Source organism: Zingiber officinale, chromosome 6A (genome assembly GCF_018446385.1).
Source record: "Zingiber officinale cultivar Zhangliang chromosome 6A, Zo_v1.1, whole genome shotgun sequence".
NCBI classification, from domain to species: Eukaryota; Viridiplantae; Streptophyta; class Magnoliopsida; order Zingiberales; family Zingiberaceae; genus Zingiber; species Zingiber officinale.
Genome location: NC_055997.1, coordinates 34,953,101 through 34,974,379, shown reverse-complemented (window position 1 = coordinate 34,974,379; position 21,279 = coordinate 34,953,101). Strand labels below are relative to the sequence as shown.

Genomic DNA, 21,279 nt, shown 5'->3' with positions numbered 1-21,279 from the left:
AGGAGTATATTGTATTAGCCGGTTCTCCGGGGGCTCATCCACCGACGGATTGATTGGACTCGTCCACCTTACGGACACGCCGAGGAGTAGGAGCCCTAATCTCCGAACCTCGTTACATCCTTGTGTTAAGGTTTGGTTTTCTTCTCTTTCGTTTCTTTGTATTTTCCGCTGCGCTAACAAGTTTTGTAGAAAGAAACGTCGATTTGGGGTCGGCTATTCACACCCCCCTCTCTAGCCTCCGTACGAAGGATCCTAACAAAACTCATATGTTCCAAGTGATTCACCGCTCTCAGCTGTAGTAGTTATAAAATTATAGCTACTATAATTTTATAATTATTACAATACAATTTGTTGTTCAGTTATAATAGCTACAATTTATTATTGCTACAATACAGTTTTCTATTTAATTGTAATAATTATGATTTCATATATACTATAAAATAATTTGTTATTTAATTATAATAATTATAATTTCGTAGTTGTTATAACGTGAACGAATTTAGTAGGAAAAATAGGTGGAAGTAAACATGTACATTTTATGGGGATGAGATGCCCTTTTAATGAAAAATTAAAGTGGAGCTCGACTCTAACGATTCTGGAAAAATGGGACGTTTTTGCCCATAATTTATTATTTCAAATTTATCATAATTCAACGTAAAAGATATCTGCTTTAAGAATAGATTGGGCCCTGATAGAATTAATTACAAGCTTATATAAGAGAATACTTTATATGGTTAATTGCTTGTTTCAGGAAATCTTTTCATAGCAAGCAAACAATATATCGATCGGTTGGTGGAACAACCATAGCTCCATTAAATCGATAAAAATGTTTAATTGCAACACAAACTTCGACAATTCAATCTTCTTCAACTAGTCTTTGATATCTGTTTGCGCTGAGTGATGAACTAATGAAGATTGCATCAGATGATAAATAAGCAAAACATGTGATTGGCAGCTTTTTTCTTCACCGTGCTGTGATTCCTTGTAAAGCTGTAAAACAGTAGTGAGTGAGATCAAGAAAAAGTGCTGCACTGAAGAGCGAAGGCAGGAACTATATAAATGGCCACCACATGCTTCTCTTCCTCCTTGGCCTTTGCCAGATCCTTCTCATTTCTGCTGTTTTTTTTCTTTCTTTGCTTCTCTCCTTTTCTTTTCACTTTGAGGAATCCTCTGTGACTATCCACAGCCACACTGCTCGCTGTTCTGCTGGCTTAGAGTTGTTGTCGTTCTGTGGATTTGTTTTCTTTCTTTCAGGGAAGGTAAGAAGGTAGGTTCCAGTCCTCTCTCTATTTCCCTTTTTCCTTGATGAATCAAAGGTTGTTTGGCTGCTTCTTCTTCCTGCCAAGACTGGAAATTTCTGGTATTGTCATTACGTTGCTTGGTGATTTTGAAAACTTGTGTGCAACATTATTTCTTCTTCCTTGTTGAATCTATGGTAGCGAGCTCAAAGATCAAACTTTCTTCCTCTATTTGACAAGATCTTACTGTTTTTTTTCTCTGTTATTTGTATAATTGCCTTCAGCTCAAATGCCAGTTTATCAGGTTCTTGTTGTTTCACAGTGACATCCTCTTCATTCACTATCAATCTGTTGCTTTAACTACTTTTTTTTTTCTGGAATTTGTGCTATCAATCATGCTTGGTATTTTGCAAAATCTTCTTGTCTTCTTTCTAGCTTCTGTGTGTTTTCTGATATTAGGAAATTTGGGACATTGGGCATTGGCATAGTGTTCATAGCTCCATACCTCTTAAGAGCACTCCTAAAGATATAAGGGATGAATACAACCAAAGTCAAGCGACGAGTCAGTAAATATGAGCTGGGGCGCACGATCGGAGAAGGAACCTTTGCCAAGGTCAAGTTTGCAAGGAATATCGAAACTAAAGAGCCTGTTGCAATCAAGATTCTCGACAAGGAGAAAGTTCTCAAACACAAATTAGTAGAACAGGTGGCTAAATTTTTCAAAAAGTTTACAGTTTCTTATGTGTTAGCCATATTAGATTTCAGACAGTTGAGCTTGCATTGATGTGGTTGAAAACTTCTAAATGTATTTCTGAATATTGTCACCATAGAAGTAGCTTTCTAAGTATTCCTTGATTGCATCCTGCGAATTTTGACGTTACTAACCTACAAGCTCTGTGCAGATCAAGCGAGAAGTAGCCACTATGAAGTTAATAAAGCATCCTAATGTCGTTCGCATCTATGAGGTTGCCTTCAAAAGCCTTTTCCATGTCATCTATTTTTCCTTAGGTTCCTACACTGTGATACTCTTTTTGGATCCTCATGCCATCTATTTCATGATACATTTTACTTATCATCTAGTGACTTGTCGCTGTAGTTTGATAGTTAATCATCAACTATGGTCCTGTGGTCCATTCATTCATCTCTTAAGTGATTGAAACTTATTTAAAGATGATGTTCAAAGGATCAATTGTGCCACAAAACAAAGTTTTGATCCAAAAAACAATTCTATGGTCTCATTTTGGTTCCATTTTTTTTCCCATCAACCTAAACATTTAATGGTTGGTTCTTGAACCTTTCTATCTAAGACTGGAACTAGGCAATAAACACACACGGTTGCCGCTGGAATATAAAGTTTCTGTCGATGTCTTTACGAGTGTGTGCGTGTGTGTGTTAATCTAGCTAATAAATGGTTTTACCTATTTCAGGTGATGGGAAGCAAATCAAAGATTTTTATTGTACTTGAATTTGCTACAGGAGGAGAGCTTTTCGACAAAATAGTAAGATCAAATTTCCAGAAAGAAAATATATACTTTCTGAAATAGACCATGAATTTGGTTAGCTAACAAAAGCTTTAGCTATCAAGAAAGAGAGTACTAATTTATGTTTTAATGAGATTCAAGTGATCGAAGCCCGACATAAGAATCAATAGTGAACATATTGCTAAGGCCATGGAATTCAAAGATAGGACCTTTCTTTTCTTCATTTTACACTAATGTTGTCTAACAATTGTATCATGCAGGTAAACCATGGTCGGATGAGGGAAGACAAAGCACGAAGATATTTCCAACAACTTATCAATGCGGTTGATTATTGCCATAGCAGGGGAGTTTACCATCGCGATCTAAAAGTAAACTCACTAACCTCATACACTTGTTATGATGAGTGGTTCAAGTCATCAAGCAACAATAATCAGATTGTGTAAAATGCATTTCCGCAGCCGGAAAACTTATTACTCGATGCCTGCGGTAACCTGAAAGTTTCAGACTTTGGATTAAGTGCATTGTCGCAGCAAGTCAGGGTAACTTCATCCTTATCTTCATCTAACTTATTATCGAAATTCTGAACCTATTCGGTGTTTCTTCCAGGATGATGGCTTGCTTCATACTACTTGTGGCACTCCAAATTATGTTGCTCCTGAGGTTGAGATAATTGTCTCGTAACGAATGTTTTGTTCCTAATTCAAAGATCAAAAGTGTAATTGACTAGAACAATTCTGCTCGAGTTATTAGGTTCTCAACGACAGAGGCTACGATGGAGCAACTGCAGATTTATGGTCATGTGGAGTCATCCTATTTGTGTTGCTTGCAGGTTACTTGCCCTTTGAGGATTCTAATATTAAGACCTTGTACAAGAAAGTGAGCATTATATTGTAGACAGGATTTCTACATCGCATTGCTTTTTCGAAAAGTTGTACTCATCCATTTTACATGCAGATCTCATCTGCTGAATTCAAATGCCCATCTTGGCTTTCCTTTGGTGCCATGAGATTGTTGGCAAGAATCCTCCACCCAAATCCATCAACTGTAAGGACTTTGTTCATTCAACTGGTTAAACTCACTACATTTGATTCCTTTGGTTTCTTTTTGATTGATTTTGGACCATACTGTTTCGAAGTTTCGATTACTTTGAGTTGTAAAAATCAGTTACTTCTTTCAAACTTATTGCAGCGTGTTACTATTCCGGAGATATTGGAGGATGAATGGTTCAAGAAAGATTACGAGCCTCCTGTTTTTGAGGAGAACTATGCTGCAAATTCAGATGATGTGGGAGCTGTTTTCAAGGATTCGGAAGTGAGTCAAAGACAACTTCCGCCGCCATTTCTAGAATACATTTCAAACTTGTGATTTCGTGAAAGAGGACGCAACAAACATGGTCTTATATAGTGTGAAGTTTATTGGTGTTGCTGTTACAGGAACATCATGTAACCGAGAAGAAAGAGGAGCAACCAACACCCATGAATGCCTTTGAACTGATCTCGATGTCGAAAGGGCTAGATCTTGGCAATTTGTTCAGCCAAGAGCAGGTTCAGATGCCGAACCAAATTTCGATTATTCATGAACTGCAAAGAGTTTCTTATTTAGTAGCTTCTCATTTGAAATGCCTCTTTGAAACAGGAATTTAAAAGAGAAACAAGATTCACATCCACTTGTTCAGCCAAAGAGATTATTACTAAGATCGAAGAGGTTGCAAAGCCACTTGGATTCGATATTCAGAAGAAGAACTACAAGGTCCGTCTTATAAAAAGAAAAATGGTATGAGAGATCTGTGTATAAGTAGTAATATAGCATAGCATTAAGCATAAATGATGGATAGGAAATGTGCAACTGAATCCAAACAATTGGGACTAATGTGGTTCGATATCATGATGATTCAAGAAATATAGTGAAGTACATCATAAGAAGTACACTTTGTTTGCAATTTCTCATTGTTAACTATGCTTATTCAGATGAGGCTGGAAAATGTAAAAGCTGGAAGGAAGGGAAATCTCAAAGTTGCTACTGAGGTACCGAAAGATGCATCACTTTTTGCCAAGACACTGCAAGATTCCATTTCACTAATGTTTGTTCCAACAAACTTGTAGGTATTTCAAGTCGCCCCATCTCTACATATGGTTGAGTTACGGAAAGCTAAAGGCGACACTTTGGAATTCCACAAGGTACAAACTGAAACTTCATCTATGTTCTTCGCATTTTTCTGGACTTGCAGGAAGTTGTCAGTGCATCATTCTTCATAGCTAACACAAGAAAAATCTCTATAAAAGCAAACTCGAATTATCATGAAAAGCTAAAGAAGATGTTCTAGGATTATTAAGACAAACCTACTCCTTCTTCTTAGCATCGGTCAAAGGTTGTCGTAAGGTGGTGGTGGTGGAGGATCGACATAGAGTGATGATGAAATCTGAATGTTTCTTCACACGATCTATCGACTAAGTATAAACAAGTATATACATTGTGCATCAAGTAAAACCTACAGAAACGAACCAAACCTGACTTGACTAAAGCAGTTGTGCCTTCTAAAATCTTAGAATCATGAATCTGAAAATGAGCATCCTATCATGACTCCTAAATGTCAATAAACTTGATTTTTGCAGTTATCTTTTCCTTTGGCACGAATGTGTTTCGGTTGTTCCTTTTGGCAGATTGGTTATCTCTACCATCACTTCTCTACTATGCAGTTTTACAAGAATCTCTCTAGCAGCCTCAAGGATGTTGTATGGATATCCGAGGACAGGCAGGAGCAAGCTAAGTAGGATCACAACTTACAGGCAGCTAAGGAATATACTGTGGCTATATACAAAAGAGTATGATTTCTTCATTGTTTATTATTTTGCCCTTTTTTGGAGCAGACCAAGATGAACTTGTCCTTTTCTTGAACACCATGCACATTTCTCCTCTAATTTCCTTTTCCCTCTACTAAAATGATGCTTCCCTGTATCCACTAAACGAAAGAATAGGATCTTTTCTGCATCCGTTTGACGATTCGGATGTGTCACTGTCACAGAACAGAGAAGAGAGCACTTATCTTGTTATTGTCAAGTGTCCCATTTGTTTTCTTTCTCCTATTTTCTCCAAGTGAACAGGCCACAATGGATGATGATGATCCAGAATCCAAGTGGGATAAATTTTTAGCACGCCAATATTAATGCTAGAAACTGACATTCTGTAACAAGTACTCTGGATAGAGCAAGCAATGCTATCCACTGAAACTATATCAAATCCAACTTCGTACGTTACAGAAAAGTCAAAGACAACGAAGGGCAGATAAACATAAAAAGTTCTATAAAATTTCACGGGCATAATAAGACAGCCAACAACAGAATGCAAGAAGAAATTAAGCATCGTCTATCCTGGCGCCTAGGGATAAAGATAACCAAACTAGTACAAACATTACAAATTGAGAAATGCCACACGCACAACGTACATATCTGCCATGAAAGTTGCGGACGGTTTATATGGAAGTCACGTTACTTGGCCATCATGACTTTAACAAACTCGTCGTAGTTGATTTGGCCATCACCATCCACATCTGCTTCACGAATCATCTCGTCGACCTCCTCATCAGTCAACTTTTCCCCCAGGTTGGTCATGACATGACGGAGCTCAGCTGCAGAAATAAAACCATTCTGGTCCTTGTCGAACACTCTAAAGGCCTCCCTGAGTTCTTCCTCAGAGTCAGTGTCTTTCATCTTGCGCGCCATCAGGTTAAGGAACTCTGGGAAATCAATAGTTCCATTGCCATCAGCATCAACCTCGTTGATCATGTCTTGCAGTTCTGCTTCTGTAGGATTCTGCCCCAAGGATCGCATCACAGTCCCAAGCTCCTTGGTTGTGATACAACCTGATAAGTTTCAACAATATCATGAAATTATTGAAATAGTTTGCTGAAGAGCATACATTATGGGCTCTAGTTGAACAAAATGAATGTCATGACTATTCTATCCAATAAATGAAAAGGGAGTTATAGAATTACAGGATGATGACAAGCAATATGTGGTTTACAAAAGCTAGCAACTCAATAAAAAATAAAAAGGATGGTGAACTTGAGAAATTACAAGTGTTACTGTGAGTATTTTGTGCAATTTTTTTAAAATGACCACAAATACTGAATATAAGTGAACTTTCACTACATCGACACTCAAACTAAAAATAAAGTAGAAAAAAAAAGAGGCACAAAACAAAGATAAAGACGCTTCATATTTAAGGTGATCCATCTTCTAAGAGAGCTACTAAGCATGCTGAAAGGTGATGAGCTTGGGTGGAAAGCTTTTTCTCATTTCCAATATTTGTCCCGATGTAAAATCATAGTAGAGCTTTTCAGAGGAAAACAAATTCCGCTTAACCTGGCTACTTCTCTCACATGCAGGCCTCCCGAGCAGTAGGAAAGAGGAAACAAACAATTTGTTGCAGTGATATTGTGATATCTCTAATGCTCTAATGGACCTTTGACATCGATTTTAAACTTTCAGTGGCTTTATGATTCCTTGCAGGAATGCAGAAACAGGATACAAATTGAAATTGGAGATGCCCTAAAGTCAAAAAATATGACCAAATCTTTTTTATCTTTAGCTCTATGTACTCTGATACTACCATCAAAATGACCAAGTAACTTGGGGGTTACAAATTTTAAATAAGAACATTAAAGCCAACCATGCAGTCAGTATAGTTATTTGATATTTTGTTATAGATTATCTTATTATTATGTAAAACTTGAATTTTGTACTCGTTCTTTAAACATGCACAATATCATGTTGTACCCCTTTATGTTTTGTGTGTTGTATTAATATTATAGAGATCAATGATGCCTAAATTGAGCCCTACAACTTTTTTATCTCTTTAGTTATGTTAGTAGAAAAAATTTTGTGATTGCACTTTCTTTATATCCATAGTACACTACTTCAAGGTTTAAATTGTATTGACTATTGAAGAACAAGATGTTCATTACTTGTATCACGCTAAGTTTTATTTATGTTTACAATTGTCCAGGTATCAAGCCATACTTTCATCTGTTATAAATTCAAATTCATTGATACTAATATGACACAGTATGATGTAATATTCAACTTTATGTTATCCTTATTAACTAACCGTTTATTATTTTACAGAAACAAGAGAAACGAAATGTGAAATTGTAAGTAGGAAAACTCCAGTGAGATTCCAGATTCTTACATATAGTGCTATGGAATTGAAAAGGGAATAGAACATTATTATTATTCAAATATGGGCATCCAATCACTGATTCTAATATTCACTCCCTCATTTTCTATGCTAAAAATAAATTATTAGTTGAATCAGACTAAACAAAGGAAGTTCACTATCCCTTGCGTCTGGAACTGATGGAGAAGCCCAAACTTTCAGTCACTCTCGAACAGACTAAAGTGGAGGAATTTACAAAGTGCAAGGCACGGAGAATCAATCTAATTTTAGGACCCACCTTAGCATAAAGGAATTCAAAACAAGCTCGAGCAGACATGCTAGTCAACAGAATATAGCACAGTGATGACTACGAAAGGTTAAATGGACTAAACAAGATTAAGACAGGGTTATGATCGTTCATTATTCAAACACTCAACTGAGATCCTTTCTTGTCAAAGGAACATAAATCATGATGGAACTCCTACTGACACTCTATGCTGAATAGTATAATAAAAAAAATGTGTGTATCTTATCGAATTCGGGAGGCTTGTTTTGCTTCAACTAATCGAACAGCATAAAAGGATTACTAACAGCGCCAAATAATAACTAACCCGAGTCAATTCATGGTGTAGGAAACGGACACGACTATGTAAAGATCGAAACAGAAAACTGGTCACGAGCCGATCTGTCTATCACAGATCGATTAGAAAGAGCAAGCGAAACCTAAGCAACCCAGTCCGGGTAATGCATCAGCGAGATCCATCGAGCACCATCAAGACAGATCCCTTAAGCGAGGTTCATCTAGCAAAAAACAAAAAAAAAAAAAAAAACTAATCCACAGCACGGCTGGCGAAAGATAGAGGAAGAAGGCCACCGATCGGGGGATAAGTGAACTGCGAAGAAACAAAAGAAGGAGGTCCAAGAAAATGAAAGAAAAAGGGGGAAAGGAGAGGGAGATCTTACCATCTCCGTCCTTGTCGAAGAGGCTGAAAGCCTCCTTGAACTCGGCGATCTGGTCATCCGTCAACTGCTCCGCCATCGGCGACTTTCGATTCCAGCAGTAGCGACGGCAGGGCGGAGGAGAAGGAGAAGAGATTTTGTGGCAGATCGGAAGCGGAACGGTGCAGAGAACCTTTTAAGTAGAAAAGGGTTAAAAAAAACCCGCAGTGGCGACCACGACGGCGAGGAGACAAGTCTTGGAAGACAAGTTTCATTTTGCCTCTCAATATTTATCTTTTTTTCACATATTTAAAATTATTAATTTACCAATTTGTTTTATTTGAATCAAGTCAATTACCTTTTCAGCAATTTTCGCCTGTATTTTTTATTTTCTTTTTTGGAAACAATAATTAATATACTATGCGTAAAAAAATTGATTTAATTTTCGATAATTGTTAAATTTTATTTCTGAGAAGCCAAAATGGAAACAGAAAATTGGACACGTGGTCCCAAACCAGTTAACTCGAATTTGAATCGGGTTAGTTCGACCGATCCGAGCCGGTTCTCTCGGGGAAAAAGGGATCTCATCCCAGCTTCCGCATTCTCGATCTCCTTCTTCCTCCTGAACGGCGGTCGACGACAACAACCCTCCGGCGAGATCCCTTTGTGGCTTCAGTCTTCATGTTGTAATTGAGGTATGTTTGATCTCCAGGTTTTAGGTTGTTTTGGGGTTTCGATTTGTATGCCCTTACTTCGAATTTGTTTCTGTTTGGGCGGATGGTTTAGCTGTACTCATCCACTGGAGTTGTTTTCCTCCGAAGTATCTGATTTTGTTTAGGCCTTGCATTGTCTATTTGGTTATGTTTACATCTTCATGTATGCTTGTTTAAGCAGATTTTACTTCCTCGCGTGAAATTTTATTATTAAGGAGTCTATAAAATTGAAGGAAAGCTTTTTCAGTAGAGAATGATCTCGAAACTACTTTATTTTACAGGTTTCGGAGTACAGCTTCTTGTTATGGCCGGTACAGCATGCTTCATTATCGTCAGTAAAAATGACATTCCCATTTACGAAGCTGAAGTTGGCTCTGCAGCGAAGGTATTAACTTTCACTTTGATCGTTCATTTCATATTCCCCTTTTTCACTACTCCACTGTTCTTTGATAACAATGGTACTACTTGGACAAATAATTTTCCTCATGGCGCTACTGATAGAAAAGCCTATTACTTCATAGCATATTCATTTTTTAATGACTGAAAGTTGCATGATACATAGTCCCTACCACATTTCTGAATGTTCACTTATAGAGAACTTTGATAATGCTCTGTAGCATTCAGAAAAGATGCTGCTGCCTTCTGGGTTGTGTGTGCATGATATAAAATATGTATTCGAGCATTCGCCTTATCACTTCAGATTGTGTATATATATATTTATATTGTAGTTTTTTCTTTGGATGATCTCATCCAGGTCTGTACTTCTGTACATATTCTGTTTCTTTTGCTTATTTATGTAGGTATTAGTGGACATTTCTCTTCAAGCCCTTCCATTCATAAAAGAAAATTGGAAATTTAGTTGTTCGGATTAACTAGTTCATTACATGTTCCTCATTTACTCTGGATAAAATTTCACCAAAAATTTCCCTGAGTCATCTTAAGGTTTAGTATAAATCCAATTTTAGCTGGGCAGGAGTGATTGATGACAATGATCCTTATCAATCCAACACTTCCTGTGTATCATTATGCAAGACTTCCATTTTGACACTTGAAGTGCATCTGTTTCTCTTTTATGCTGGTCCTTTTCTCACACAAAGAATCTGTTTTACTGTCATATCAAAAAAAAAAAATATTAATTTTTTGATAATATTTGTATAAGTTGGCTCATGTTGGTGCTAATTATAGGCACAGTGGACATAATTTTCTTCCCTGTCATGATTTTTTCTTGGGAATTTAATGATTTTGGAGTTGGAAGTGGTATAATAATTATTATTATTATTATAATTTGTCTATGACAGAAAGAAGAAGCTTCTCAGCAGCATCAGTTTATTTTACATGCAGCCTTGGATATTGTCGAAGATCTTGCATGGACCACAAATGCTATGTGAGTCTCTGTAATGATGCATTCTACTTGCTGTTTATGTATTGATTGAACTGATGATTACTCTCTTCCATAATTGCCTAAGCTTCATGCTTCTCTTATATGACTGCAGGTTCTTGAAGGCAGTTGATAAGTTCAATGATCTTAGTGTGTCTGTATATGTTACAGCTGGTCATATCCTAGTGACAGTTCTTTGAAATTATATTATTAATAGACAATTTGATAGAAATCTTAAATGCACTTCTTTGTGCCACCTTGTTTTATAAATGACAAAGCAAAATGCATAAAGTTTCTTAATTCAATTGTCTTGGCTAATATCAGTATTGTTCAAAATTTGTTTTTCCATTTATCACAATTGCAAATGTTGAAGACATTATTCTGCAAAATCAAGATCAGGAAGTTTTTTTATTGGGAATATGTGCCCTATAGACCATATTATCGATATATTAGGGTTTTCTGTTCATTTTGTGTCCTTTAACCAACTTCATACACACTAGATTTATGTAACTACATGATTCTCGTAATGAGGATGGAATAAAGAGCTTCTTCCAAGAGGTCCAAGAGCTCTACATAAAGGTTAGATTTTTGTTGGGTATATATTTTTAGTGTATCTTTCTGCTTAAATTAATGTTGCTCTTTTTAAGATGGACACACTATAGATAATTCATATCAGTTAATCATCATTAGGAACAGTTTATTTTCGTAAAATTGCCAGTAGGAAGCCCTAGCTGTGATATATGCTCATATGCCAATTCAGGGAAAAAAAGGACTGACCAGTACAACTACACTGCCATGTATAGTTTAGGTGAATGCAGAATGTTTTTTAGTGTGTTCATTTTGTTTAAAAGAATTTTTTTCTGTTTGTCTACTTGCTGCATAGTTCTATCAAAGCTAAGCATGCTGCTCACAGCCTTGTATCCATTATTTTAAGCTTTGACCAATATTACATGGAACCTCATAATTTGTGACGATGTGGCTAGAATTAATTAAACCTGACTTGTAGATGAATTTGGCCAGTCTACTTATATGCTGCAATGAATAATAGATCAATAATATTCAGAAAACGTATATGGTTGTCTTCATAATCACCCATTTCACATTATCACTACTAAATTTCATGTATTCAATTCAACAAAGAAAATACTACTCATGGCAATCAATGTAATTAGCTATTCAGTGTTATAAAACTTATCAATTAGTGCCAAATACAACATTTCATTGAACTGATCCGGCACTGCAAAGGAAGAGAATAAGCTGTTTAGTGATATAACAGGTCAATTTATGACCTTGGTCTTAATGTGGACTTTTGGTAGCACTTGATAATTATACACACAGTAACCATTAAATGTTGTCCCAATGCCTGGATGAAAATGTCCGAAGTGTTGTGTTAGGCAGGACAATCACTTTTAGTTGTATCGTGTGATGGGTAGAGCAAAAAAAATTAGTTAACATAATCATAAGTGTTTAAGAGAGTTAAATATTACTTGCAATAAGAAATAATGATATAACATTGATCAGGAGGGATAATGTTCATATATCCAGTTCCAAATAGTTGTTTAACAGTACTTGTATTATGCATTACATAGGTAAAGCCTATATATAATTCTTGTTTAGCAAGATGAGAGACAGACTTCACACAATAGTATAGATGATCATCATGATCTTATGTTGTTGACTAGCAATACTTTTTAAGTAAAAGTTGCCTTGACTTTGCTCAATGACTATGGACTGAAGCATTTGAAGCCTCTAAATGAGATAGACACTACAAGAAAACCAACTATTAGTGACCGAAATTATTGGCAAGATTTTTGGTCGTTAATGTAATTAGCGATGGAATTAAATATCTTCTCTAATTTAACCACGGAATTTTAATTTCATGGCTAAATACAGCGATGGAATTACATTTTTGTCACTAATTTTAGCAACGGAATTAAATTGGTGTGGTTAAATATAGCGACAGCCATGGAATTTTAATTCTGTCATTAATTTTATTATGAATTTCATCACATATATATACACCTTAATATATTTTTTTAAAAAACTGTATATCATTACAATATCAATACAATTAATATCAACACTAATCAAAATAATATCAACACCAATAATCAATATCAACATCAATCAAAATTTAATTTACTAATAACATCCAAGTGTGTATGCATATCTTCACTACAAAAAATTTACCCTACCTTAGTTTTTAACAATTGAGCTAGAGGTATTCTGGATATGACGTTGTTATCCGTTGACTGAGGTGTCGGGTTCGAGCCCTCTTATCAACTCTTTATCCGTTGGATACGTGGTACTGAGTCTCCCCAAAAAATCCCTTCGGGGGTTTTTGGGATGTGGGGCCGCGAAGCGGTGGCCCAGTCACGTTAAAAAGTTTACCCTACCTTAGTTTTGTCCCCTCAGGACGGTCTAGTGGCTAGCACATGAAGTGTTGCCACCATGAGGTCTGGGGTTCGAATCTCGGCAAAGTCGAGGTAAATACCTCCCTTATGTGCTAGTCAGTATTCCAAAGGCTAGTAGCCGCTCGTGATTTACCTCCTCCGTTGGCCCTGGGACGGGTTGGCGGGGGCGCTGGGGGCGAATGTATTTGTCTTTTGCCACCATATCTTACAAAATGAAGAGTAAGAGCATCTCCAATGCGAGCTCCTTCGAAGTTCCCACTAGTGACGTGGAGTGAGGGATGGACCTCCCTCCTTCTCTCAAACAATAGAGCAATGATTTTTTTAAATTAATTTTTTATATATTTGTTATTAAAAATTTTATAAATTCCATAAAATATGAAAATTGTTGAGATAAAATATATAAATATTTTAAAATATTTTTCAATGTTTAGATTCTATAAAAATTTAATTATATATAAGGTAAAATATGAAGGAGAGATAAGAAATATATATAATGAAAAAATGTGAGACCCATAAAGAAGTTGTTGAGAAGTTTTTTTTTGATAGTGGAGAGATATGTAGGGTTTTTTACTTTTGACATGACGTTGACGTGGCATTAAAGGAGCTCTTGAGGGTGTCCACTACGGGGGATGTTCTAAGGGCATAAATCTAGTTTTGACAATTATTGTCGACGATAACAGCTCCTGGATATACTCTAAACCTGTAAAGGGATGGAAAACAACCATAAATAGGATATATGCCTAAATCTATATCTCTGAACTCTAAGGACAGTAAGATAAATAGCTAACTTCGCAAACCAAAGCAATGTGGCTTTATCTACACAAGCTGTAAGATTGGTCATATGAGCAAATGACAATGAGATTTTGCCTAAATCTATATCAATGAGCAGATCCTCCAAATTTACACAATAAGATCTAAATTATTTTACTCCGTGCATATAACTATGAAACTGAAGGATCGATAGAAAGCGATAAGGGAGGGGGGTTAAATATCGCTCTTTAAAAACTGTTTCTTTTGGAACGTTTAAAGCACGAGTAGTGCAACGGAAAGAAAAAAACATGTTTCAGTTACTTGGTTGAGAGCATAGGTCGACTCCTACTCCAAGGCCTGCGATCCTTGACCGCATCGTTGGGCAATCCACTAAAACTCTTTTTTTCGAAACCTTCAGAAAGAAGCAATTCATACAAATGAGAGTATAAGATAGTAACATCCTGCTATATAATATGAAATTAAATACAGTGCAATCTAAAATAAAATATACTGAAAAAGTATGTAGATGAAGATTGTCGGCGTCTTTTCAGAGCAGTAGCTTGCTTGAAGATGTGTTGTAGAACAGTAGCACGAACAGAACTTTTACACTATGTGGATAGAAAACTTGTTGACTTGATTCATCTTTTCTGCCTCGGGACTTCGAACTCCTTTTTATAAGAATCGTCAACGATTGGTCGACCAAACCCGCTCCCTTCTTTCTTTGCTGAGATTCGATCTTCGGGCATTGATGACATTTAATGGTTCGGTCGACCGACCAGTGAATTTCCTTCTTCACTAAGATTCGCACTTAATGCTTCATTAATGCAGCGATCCTTCGGTCGACCGATCAACCTGACTTCCTTCTTTGCTTTCGGTCGAGTCTGCTCTCTGTCATGTCATCATGGTTCGGTCGACCAATCTACTGTTTCAGTCGACCGATCAGGCTTTGATCGGACTTTGCTTTGTTCTGCTCTGGTCTGATTTCTAGTCTGAGTCAGCCTGGTTCGGTCAACTGTTCCCTACGTTCGATGGACCGATCATGCCGAACCTGCAACACAGAGTTAAACAGAATATTCCTGCAGAACAAAGGTTAGCATATATGATGCATGAATAGTATAAGACAGTAGAATGCTCTTGATCTCAACTTGAAAACCTTCTTGATTTTTTCAGTTGGATCAACGACCTAGAGTTTGTTCCTTTCCGGAACACAACCTCACTGTCACTCCTCCAGTTGCTTACCTCAACCTACTTGCTAAACATTGGTTCTAGAGGCCTGTTTGGACTTTTCGCTTAGCCTTGGATCGGCTCGCCAGGACTTTCTCTCGATCTTTGGTCCTCCAGATCTCTCGATCTCCTTGCCAATTGTCGGGTCCTCTCTACCCACTTGGACTTTCTGCCGGGGTTCCACGATCTGCTAAGTCTTTCCTGCCTAGTCGCGATTAGCACTTTCCCTATTGAGTAAACAGTCTGCACACTCAGTCAATTTGTTAAATCACAACAAGACTTAACTTGAATCGTTAATAACATCAAAATTCAGGTTTGATTCTGGTGCACCCTGTACCAACAGAAACAACTCATTTTGTTTCTTCACCCTTTGCACAAAGCGCCTAGGGGAGACAACACCAGTTTTCTTCTTTTGAGAACTAATCTGCACAAAGTGGAATGCAACTTGACAGGATTATATGCTTTACCTGGTTATATAAACTTTCTAAAATCACTATCATTTGGATAAAATAAGAAGCTTTTAAGAGAGAAATGACAAGTTCAATTGGTTGAGTACAGAAGGATATAGCCATATTGAAAGATCTGATCACATACTCTGAACAGAATAAGTTGCTGTGCAGAAGAAGCTATTGGCAATTTTCCACAAATTTCAAGAGAAGCAGAAGGAACAAATTCCAGAGTTCAGGCAGATTTAATATATTAGATGAGGACCAACACACTTAAAACAGAAACATGCAAGCAAAACAAACCTTCTAGAAACTAAAAAAAGGGATGAACATGGCATTAAACTAGATCTTGGAATATTTTTAAGAACTTCAGCACTGGAAAAAGAATTATAATAGACTCCAGTTTGTGAGTTAAATGAACATTAGCAATAATTTAACTTTTCTAATACTTTGACAGTCATATCCAATAATACGACAAGATTGCAAGAAATTTTAACATTTACAGAAGTCATGTATTGTCTAACAAGTTTGAGAACCAATTATTCTGCAGCTTTAGAAAATGTTAATCAAGTCAGAAAGAAGATGATAGTTTATCAATCCAGCTAACAAGAAAGCAGAAACATTATTAGGCCACAAGATTTTTTTATTACTTTTAAATCTATAACAAACAGCAATATCTTTAAAATTTTAATTTACAAGGAGCCATCTTCAAGAAATTACCCACCTGAGAAAATAGGTCAGCAAGACATGTCAAAAGATTCTCCTCTGCATCACCATTATTTTTATTCTTTTCATGATACTCCAGCAATGGCTCCCTCCCAGAAAGGGGCACATAAAAAACGAGCCAGTCTTTAATGTCAATTTCAAGAAGGAGAAGAGAGTTTACCAATGGTGAAAACACTGAACATCTTTCAAGTTCCAGAGGAAGTTCTTTGTAGTCACTATAGTTTATCAAGTCAACTTTCCTGAGATAAACATAAAGGGACTTTCCTAAAGCATACTCAAATAATGTTCCATTACGTTTTACGTTTAGTAGATTTACATCAATTAACAGCCCTTTCTTTAATTCAGAAGGAATCAAGACAGATTGAGAGGCAAAGAAAGAACAACTTGCAAAATAACTTGCGATATGGCTATGGATTCGAAATCTATTGAGACCAAAGGAATTGACATATCTCCACAATAACATGATATTGTTCACTTTGGGTCTAAACTCCCATGACTTTGTTTTTGGGCTCTATCTAAAAGGTCTAATGTCAATAGAGATATCTTATATTCTTTTAAACTCATGATTTTTTTTTTTCATATTTTTGCAATGTGCCTTTGATTGTATTTCAACAATTCTCTCCTCAAACGAAGGATCACCGTTACTCTTATGCTCCGGGCCTTCCCACGAGTATCTAGTTACTCTTGATCTGTTTTGGACCTCCCCGCGAGCATTCGGTCACCCTGATCTGCTCCGAGTGTTCCCCGCAAGCATCTGATCACTTTTGATCTACTCTAGATCTCCCCGCGAGCATCTGGTCATCCTGACTTATTTCGAGTTTCCCTGCAAGTATCCGCATCCGGTCACTCTTGACTTGTTCCAGACCTCCTCACAAGCATCCGGTCATCTTGACTTATTTTAAGCCTCCTTGCAAGCATCTGATCATCCTGACCTGCTCCGGGTCTCCTCGCTAGCCTTCGTATCCAGCCACTCTGGACCTACTCTGGGCCTCCCCGCGAGCATCTAGTCACTCTGACATGCTCCGTACCTCCCTCAATTTCGTTTAAAGTCACCTCATATGACATCTGGTCTGGACCATGACTTTGATGCCATTTGTTGTATTCAAAAGGAATTCACATATCTCTACACTGACATGATATTGTCTACTTTGGATTTAAATCCTCATGGTTTTGTTTTGGGTTCTACCCGAAAGACCTTATGCTAATGAAGATATCTTACATCCTTTTAAACTCATGATTTTTTTTTATATCTTTTCAATGTGTGACTTTGATGGTATCCCTAACAGAATCCTTAAGCTGCAATTGTTTATTTGCATTTATTGTAAAACTTTTATTACCTCTCGTGCTTGTCGATACCGTTACATCCACCCTTAGCGAAGTGGAGGAGAAAGACCAGGTGGCAAACGAGGTTGGAGCCGGTGAGCACCACTTGGCAGGCGAGCATGAGAATGACCTTGCTACGAGAGGTCGCTAGGAGGCCGATGTCGACCCAGAAGTGGTAGATGAAGATGATGGTTTTGCCGATATTGTTACATCCGCCCTTGGCGAAGTGGAGGAGAAAACCTAGGTGGCAAACGAGGTTGGAGCCAGTGAGCGCCACCTGGCAGGCGAGCATGAGAATGGCCCCGCTATGAGAGGCCGTCAGGAGGCCGATGTCAACCCAGAAGCGGTAGCCGAAGACGATGGTTTGGGCAAGCGTGACAGAGAGGATGGCGATGACATGGAAGGACCGAGAGAATTTGAGACCGAGGAAGGACATGCAGACGAAAGCGGAGTGGCGGAATACAGTCGCGAGGGTGCAGCGGCGACGACTGAGGCGTCTTCACCACCGCAAGGTTGTAGGCAACTGAGGCACGACCTCGCGGTGCGACCGTAGATGGCCAGGGCGTGACCTTGCCTGTGTGTCCGGCGACTCCTTGGAGAAAGAGGAGAGGGAAGATGTGGGAGAGAAAAGACGGGAGAGAAGAAAGTAAGCAGAAGAAATTTGAAAATGTAAGAGAGAGAATTAGCGACCCAAAATTAATTGGATTGTTAATTTAGCGACTGAATACAATTTGGTCACTATTTCAGCGACATAAAAAATATTCTGTAACTAATTCGGTCAATATTTACTGGTTTTCTTGTAGTCAGACGTCACTTTGGCATAGTTGATATGGATGAGTGTTTTGTTAGTATATTGGATGGTTGAGTGCCTCTTGATAAAGCATATCTTCCAGAGGAGGTGCAGCATCTGGCAGCCTATGAGGATCTCGTAGAGTGCCTCAGCAGGTTTGCAATTCTGCAAATGATCTTAATTAGCTGGAAATGAATCATCAGTTCACTTTACGAACATGAACATGCTGGATTCATATAATTAGGATCGGTTTCTTTTGCTCGTCTTGTATTATGCTTCACAATTTGTGCAGTCTATGTGTGAATTATACAAGATTTAAGAAAGTACTAATCAGCTTTCTTTCAACTGCACATGAACAGATCCTACTGAACCCGCTTTACCTTCCTGGCGCGCGCATTGCATCGTCGCACTTTGATACCAAAGTTCGTGCTCTTGCAAGAAAGTATCTATGAGCATGGTGAAATTCCTGGTCACGAATGTTTGCTCCTCAAATACAGGATCATAGGGAGTGTTTGATCTGTCTTAATTCCTTCTTTCCCTTTGCTGTTAGAATACACGGGAGATGGCATTTTATTCTGCATTTCTTACACAGAATTGAGCGCCGCTGCTTATAGTGCCTGAAGCAGTTCTCTGGACTTCTAGTGTTGATGTTTAATCACGAAGGAAATGATTGTTGAGAAATGGCAAGTAGTTTCGATCAAATTTTGTGACTCTCTTTTTCGGCATGTATATAAGAGTTTAATATTGTGCAGAACTCGTTGTGGGATTGAATATTAATGACAATGGTTTCAGATAATTTTCAGTCTTTTAAGAAAGGAAAATTCGTAGCATGAGCTAGGAAATTTTCGCGGAATGAGAATAGTGATGCAAAAGCTCACGCCCCTTCACTACCGTTTCAATTTCGTCAAGTATAAGATAAGTAGTAGAAAAATCGAATAGATTTCAAAGTCTTAACTGGGAGCTGGAAAAAAAAGAAAAGAAACGTAGTAGAAAAATATGACATAATTTTAGAAAATAAAAAAACATACATACTTGCAAAGTCTCACACTGGTAAATCAAGAAATCGAATAGATTTCAAAGTGTTAAGTGGTAGCTGGAAAAATAATGTAAGTAGTAGAAAAATAAGACATAATTTTAGAAAATAAAAAAATATAGATACCTTTGACCTTGTGGTTAACAACCACACACCCTAACCAACTGAGCTACTCCACCAAAATGTTAATTATTTGCCAATAACATATATATATCTATATATATAAAAGTCAAATATATAGCCATTTATGATTCATTAAAAAATCGATCACCTAGACATTCAAACTACTATCAAATCACCTAACACAACACATTCACAAGTTATTAATCCAAAATGTCACTGATACTTAAAAACGGAAGAGGAACATTTGAAATTCATAAGGATTTAGGACTTAAAAGCAATCTAAAAATCATGAATACTACGACATTTCAACATTTCGTAGAGTCATAACTAACAAAACATTACCCTGGGTAGGATTGAGTTAATTAGTACGGGGCCGAGTTGCTACTATAGGATAAGAGTTTAAATTTTGGCAAAGTCGAAAAAAAAGTCTTCCCCTGCACTGGCCAACTACAGTTCCTGATTTACCAACTCATATGTGGTTGTGGGGTTGACCGTGTGACGCTGTTGGGGTGGCGGATTCCACTTTTTGCTATCATGAATGCCATAACATTTTAGAAAAAACTTCTCTCACCCCTTAGTCATTTGGCAATCGGCTATAAACTGATCTTGTGATTTACCTCCATTCATATAATATGGGGACGAGTTATGAGGGGCGTCTAGGATAGTGAACGTAATCACATTTTTGCTACAATGAATGTCATAACAATTTTTTCAATTGACACCAAATATCTAACTTTTTGAACCAATTAATCCTAGAGGTAACCGGTCCGATTCCACGAAAATTTTCCACCGGCTATCAAGGAAATCGTGAAGTACTCAAAGAGACTCATTCAGATAGAGAATATTCTTAGGCCTATTTTTCACTCGAGGAAAAATTCTATCCAATATGCTATGATTGAAATTTGTTTATTAGATAATTGGAGGGATAAAAAAAAATGAATGTCATAACATTTGTTATATATGCTTATAACAATTCATCTTATTATCAACATAAAATATATTTTCAAAAATATATTCAAATCACACATTTTGGATCACATGACATCAATATGCTCCATCCAAATAGGAGCATATTTCTTTAATAGAGCATGACACACTCTTTTTAATTTATTTTTAAAGTTGAGAGTAAACAAATAAATATATGGGCTAGCAATGTTAGTTGTATGTAGATCGTCAGAAAATGAGGTCAAATTTTGCTTGGTTTCTCCATCACTATTGGAGAAGAGTTTAGTGAGTATTGAGAACTTTTTTATACTAAGGACACTAACTTAAACAGATTGGTGTGTGGAAAGTAACTTAGACCAGATTGGTGTGTCCCCTTTGTTGTCATATTGTATAGATTTAGAATATTCCCACAGTGGGCTAAACTTAAAAGGAATTACGTTATATGATACAACGAGTAAGGTGAGATATATAAGATGAGGCCTTTAAAGTGTGATTCGATATCAACAAAGTCGGTTGATATGTTGATCAAAGTCAAGAAAATGTCTCACACTGGTAAATCAAGAAATCGAATAGAAACAAGACATAATTTTAGAAAATAAAAA

General features: G+C 37.1%; 2 protein-coding genes and 1 pseudogene across 4 annotated transcripts; 2 read left to right on the top strand and 1 right to left on the bottom strand.

The window, feature by feature from the left end:
• Positions 1-863: 863 nt before the first annotated feature.
• Positions 864-5,769, top strand: LOC121996264 (CBL-interacting protein kinase 32-like). 3 transcript variants are annotated; one of them, XM_042550174.1, is made up of 14 exons: positions 864-1,944; positions 2,141-2,203; positions 2,666-2,737; positions 2,980-3,087; positions 3,178-3,258; positions 3,326-3,379; positions 3,470-3,595; positions 3,674-3,763; positions 3,908-4,030; positions 4,153-4,263; positions 4,355-4,468; positions 4,687-4,743; positions 4,822-4,896; positions 5,416-5,769. In XM_042550174.1, exons 1-14 carry the CDS (start codon positions 1,774-1,776, stop codon positions 5,488-5,490), a joined length of 1,320 nt encoding a protein of 439 aa, XP_042406108.1. In that variant the 5' UTR covers positions 864-1,773; the 3' UTR covers positions 5,491-5,769. The 3 variants fall into 3 exon arrangements, with proteins under 3 accessions (XP_042406108.1, XP_042406107.1, XP_042406105.1); XM_042550173.1 differs by having other exon boundaries at positions 4,355-4,492; XM_042550171.1 differs by lacking the exon at positions 5,416-5,769 and having other exon boundaries at positions 4,355-4,492; positions 4,822-4,978.
• Positions 5,770-5,919: 150 nt separating this feature from the next.
• Positions 5,920-9,074, bottom strand: LOC121996265 (calmodulin-3-like). The gene is made up of 2 exons (XM_042550175.1): positions 8,837-9,074; positions 5,920-6,578 (listed from the first exon to the last, which is right to left on the bottom strand). Exons 1-2 carry the CDS (start codon positions 8,910-8,912, stop codon positions 6,205-6,207), a joined length of 450 nt encoding a protein of 149 aa, XP_042406109.1. The 5' UTR covers positions 8,913-9,074; the 3' UTR covers positions 5,920-6,204.
• Positions 9,075-9,347: 273 nt separating this feature from the next.
• Positions 9,348-19,372, top strand: LOC121996266 (annotated as a pseudogene).
• Positions 19,373-21,279: the final 1,907 nt, after the last annotated feature.

What these genes read in the sequence shown, in the direction of transcription:
- LOC121996264 (XM_042550171.1), top strand. Translation starts at nt 1,774, where the DNA reads ATGAATACAACCAAAGTCAAGCGACGAGTCAGTAAATATGAGCTGGGG. An exon ending in CTGTTTTCAAGGATTCGGAA is followed by an intron (nt 4,031 to 4,152) that starts GTGAGTCAAAGA and finishes TTGCTGTTACAG; the next exon opens with GAACATCATGTAACCGAGAA. An exon ending in GTCTTATAAAAAGAAAAATG is followed by an intron (nt 4,493 to 4,686) that starts GTATGAGAGATC and finishes ATGCTTATTCAG; the next exon opens with ATGAGGCTGGAAAATGTAAA.
- LOC121996265 (XM_042550175.1), bottom strand. Translation starts at nt 8,912, where the DNA reads ATGGCGGAGCAGTTGACGGATGACCAGATCGCCGAGTTCAAGGAGGCT. An exon ending in CTTCGACAAGGACGGAGATG is followed by an intron (nt 6,579 to 8,836) that starts GTAAGATCTCCC and finishes GAAACTTATCAG; the next exon opens with GTTGTATCACAACCAAGGAG.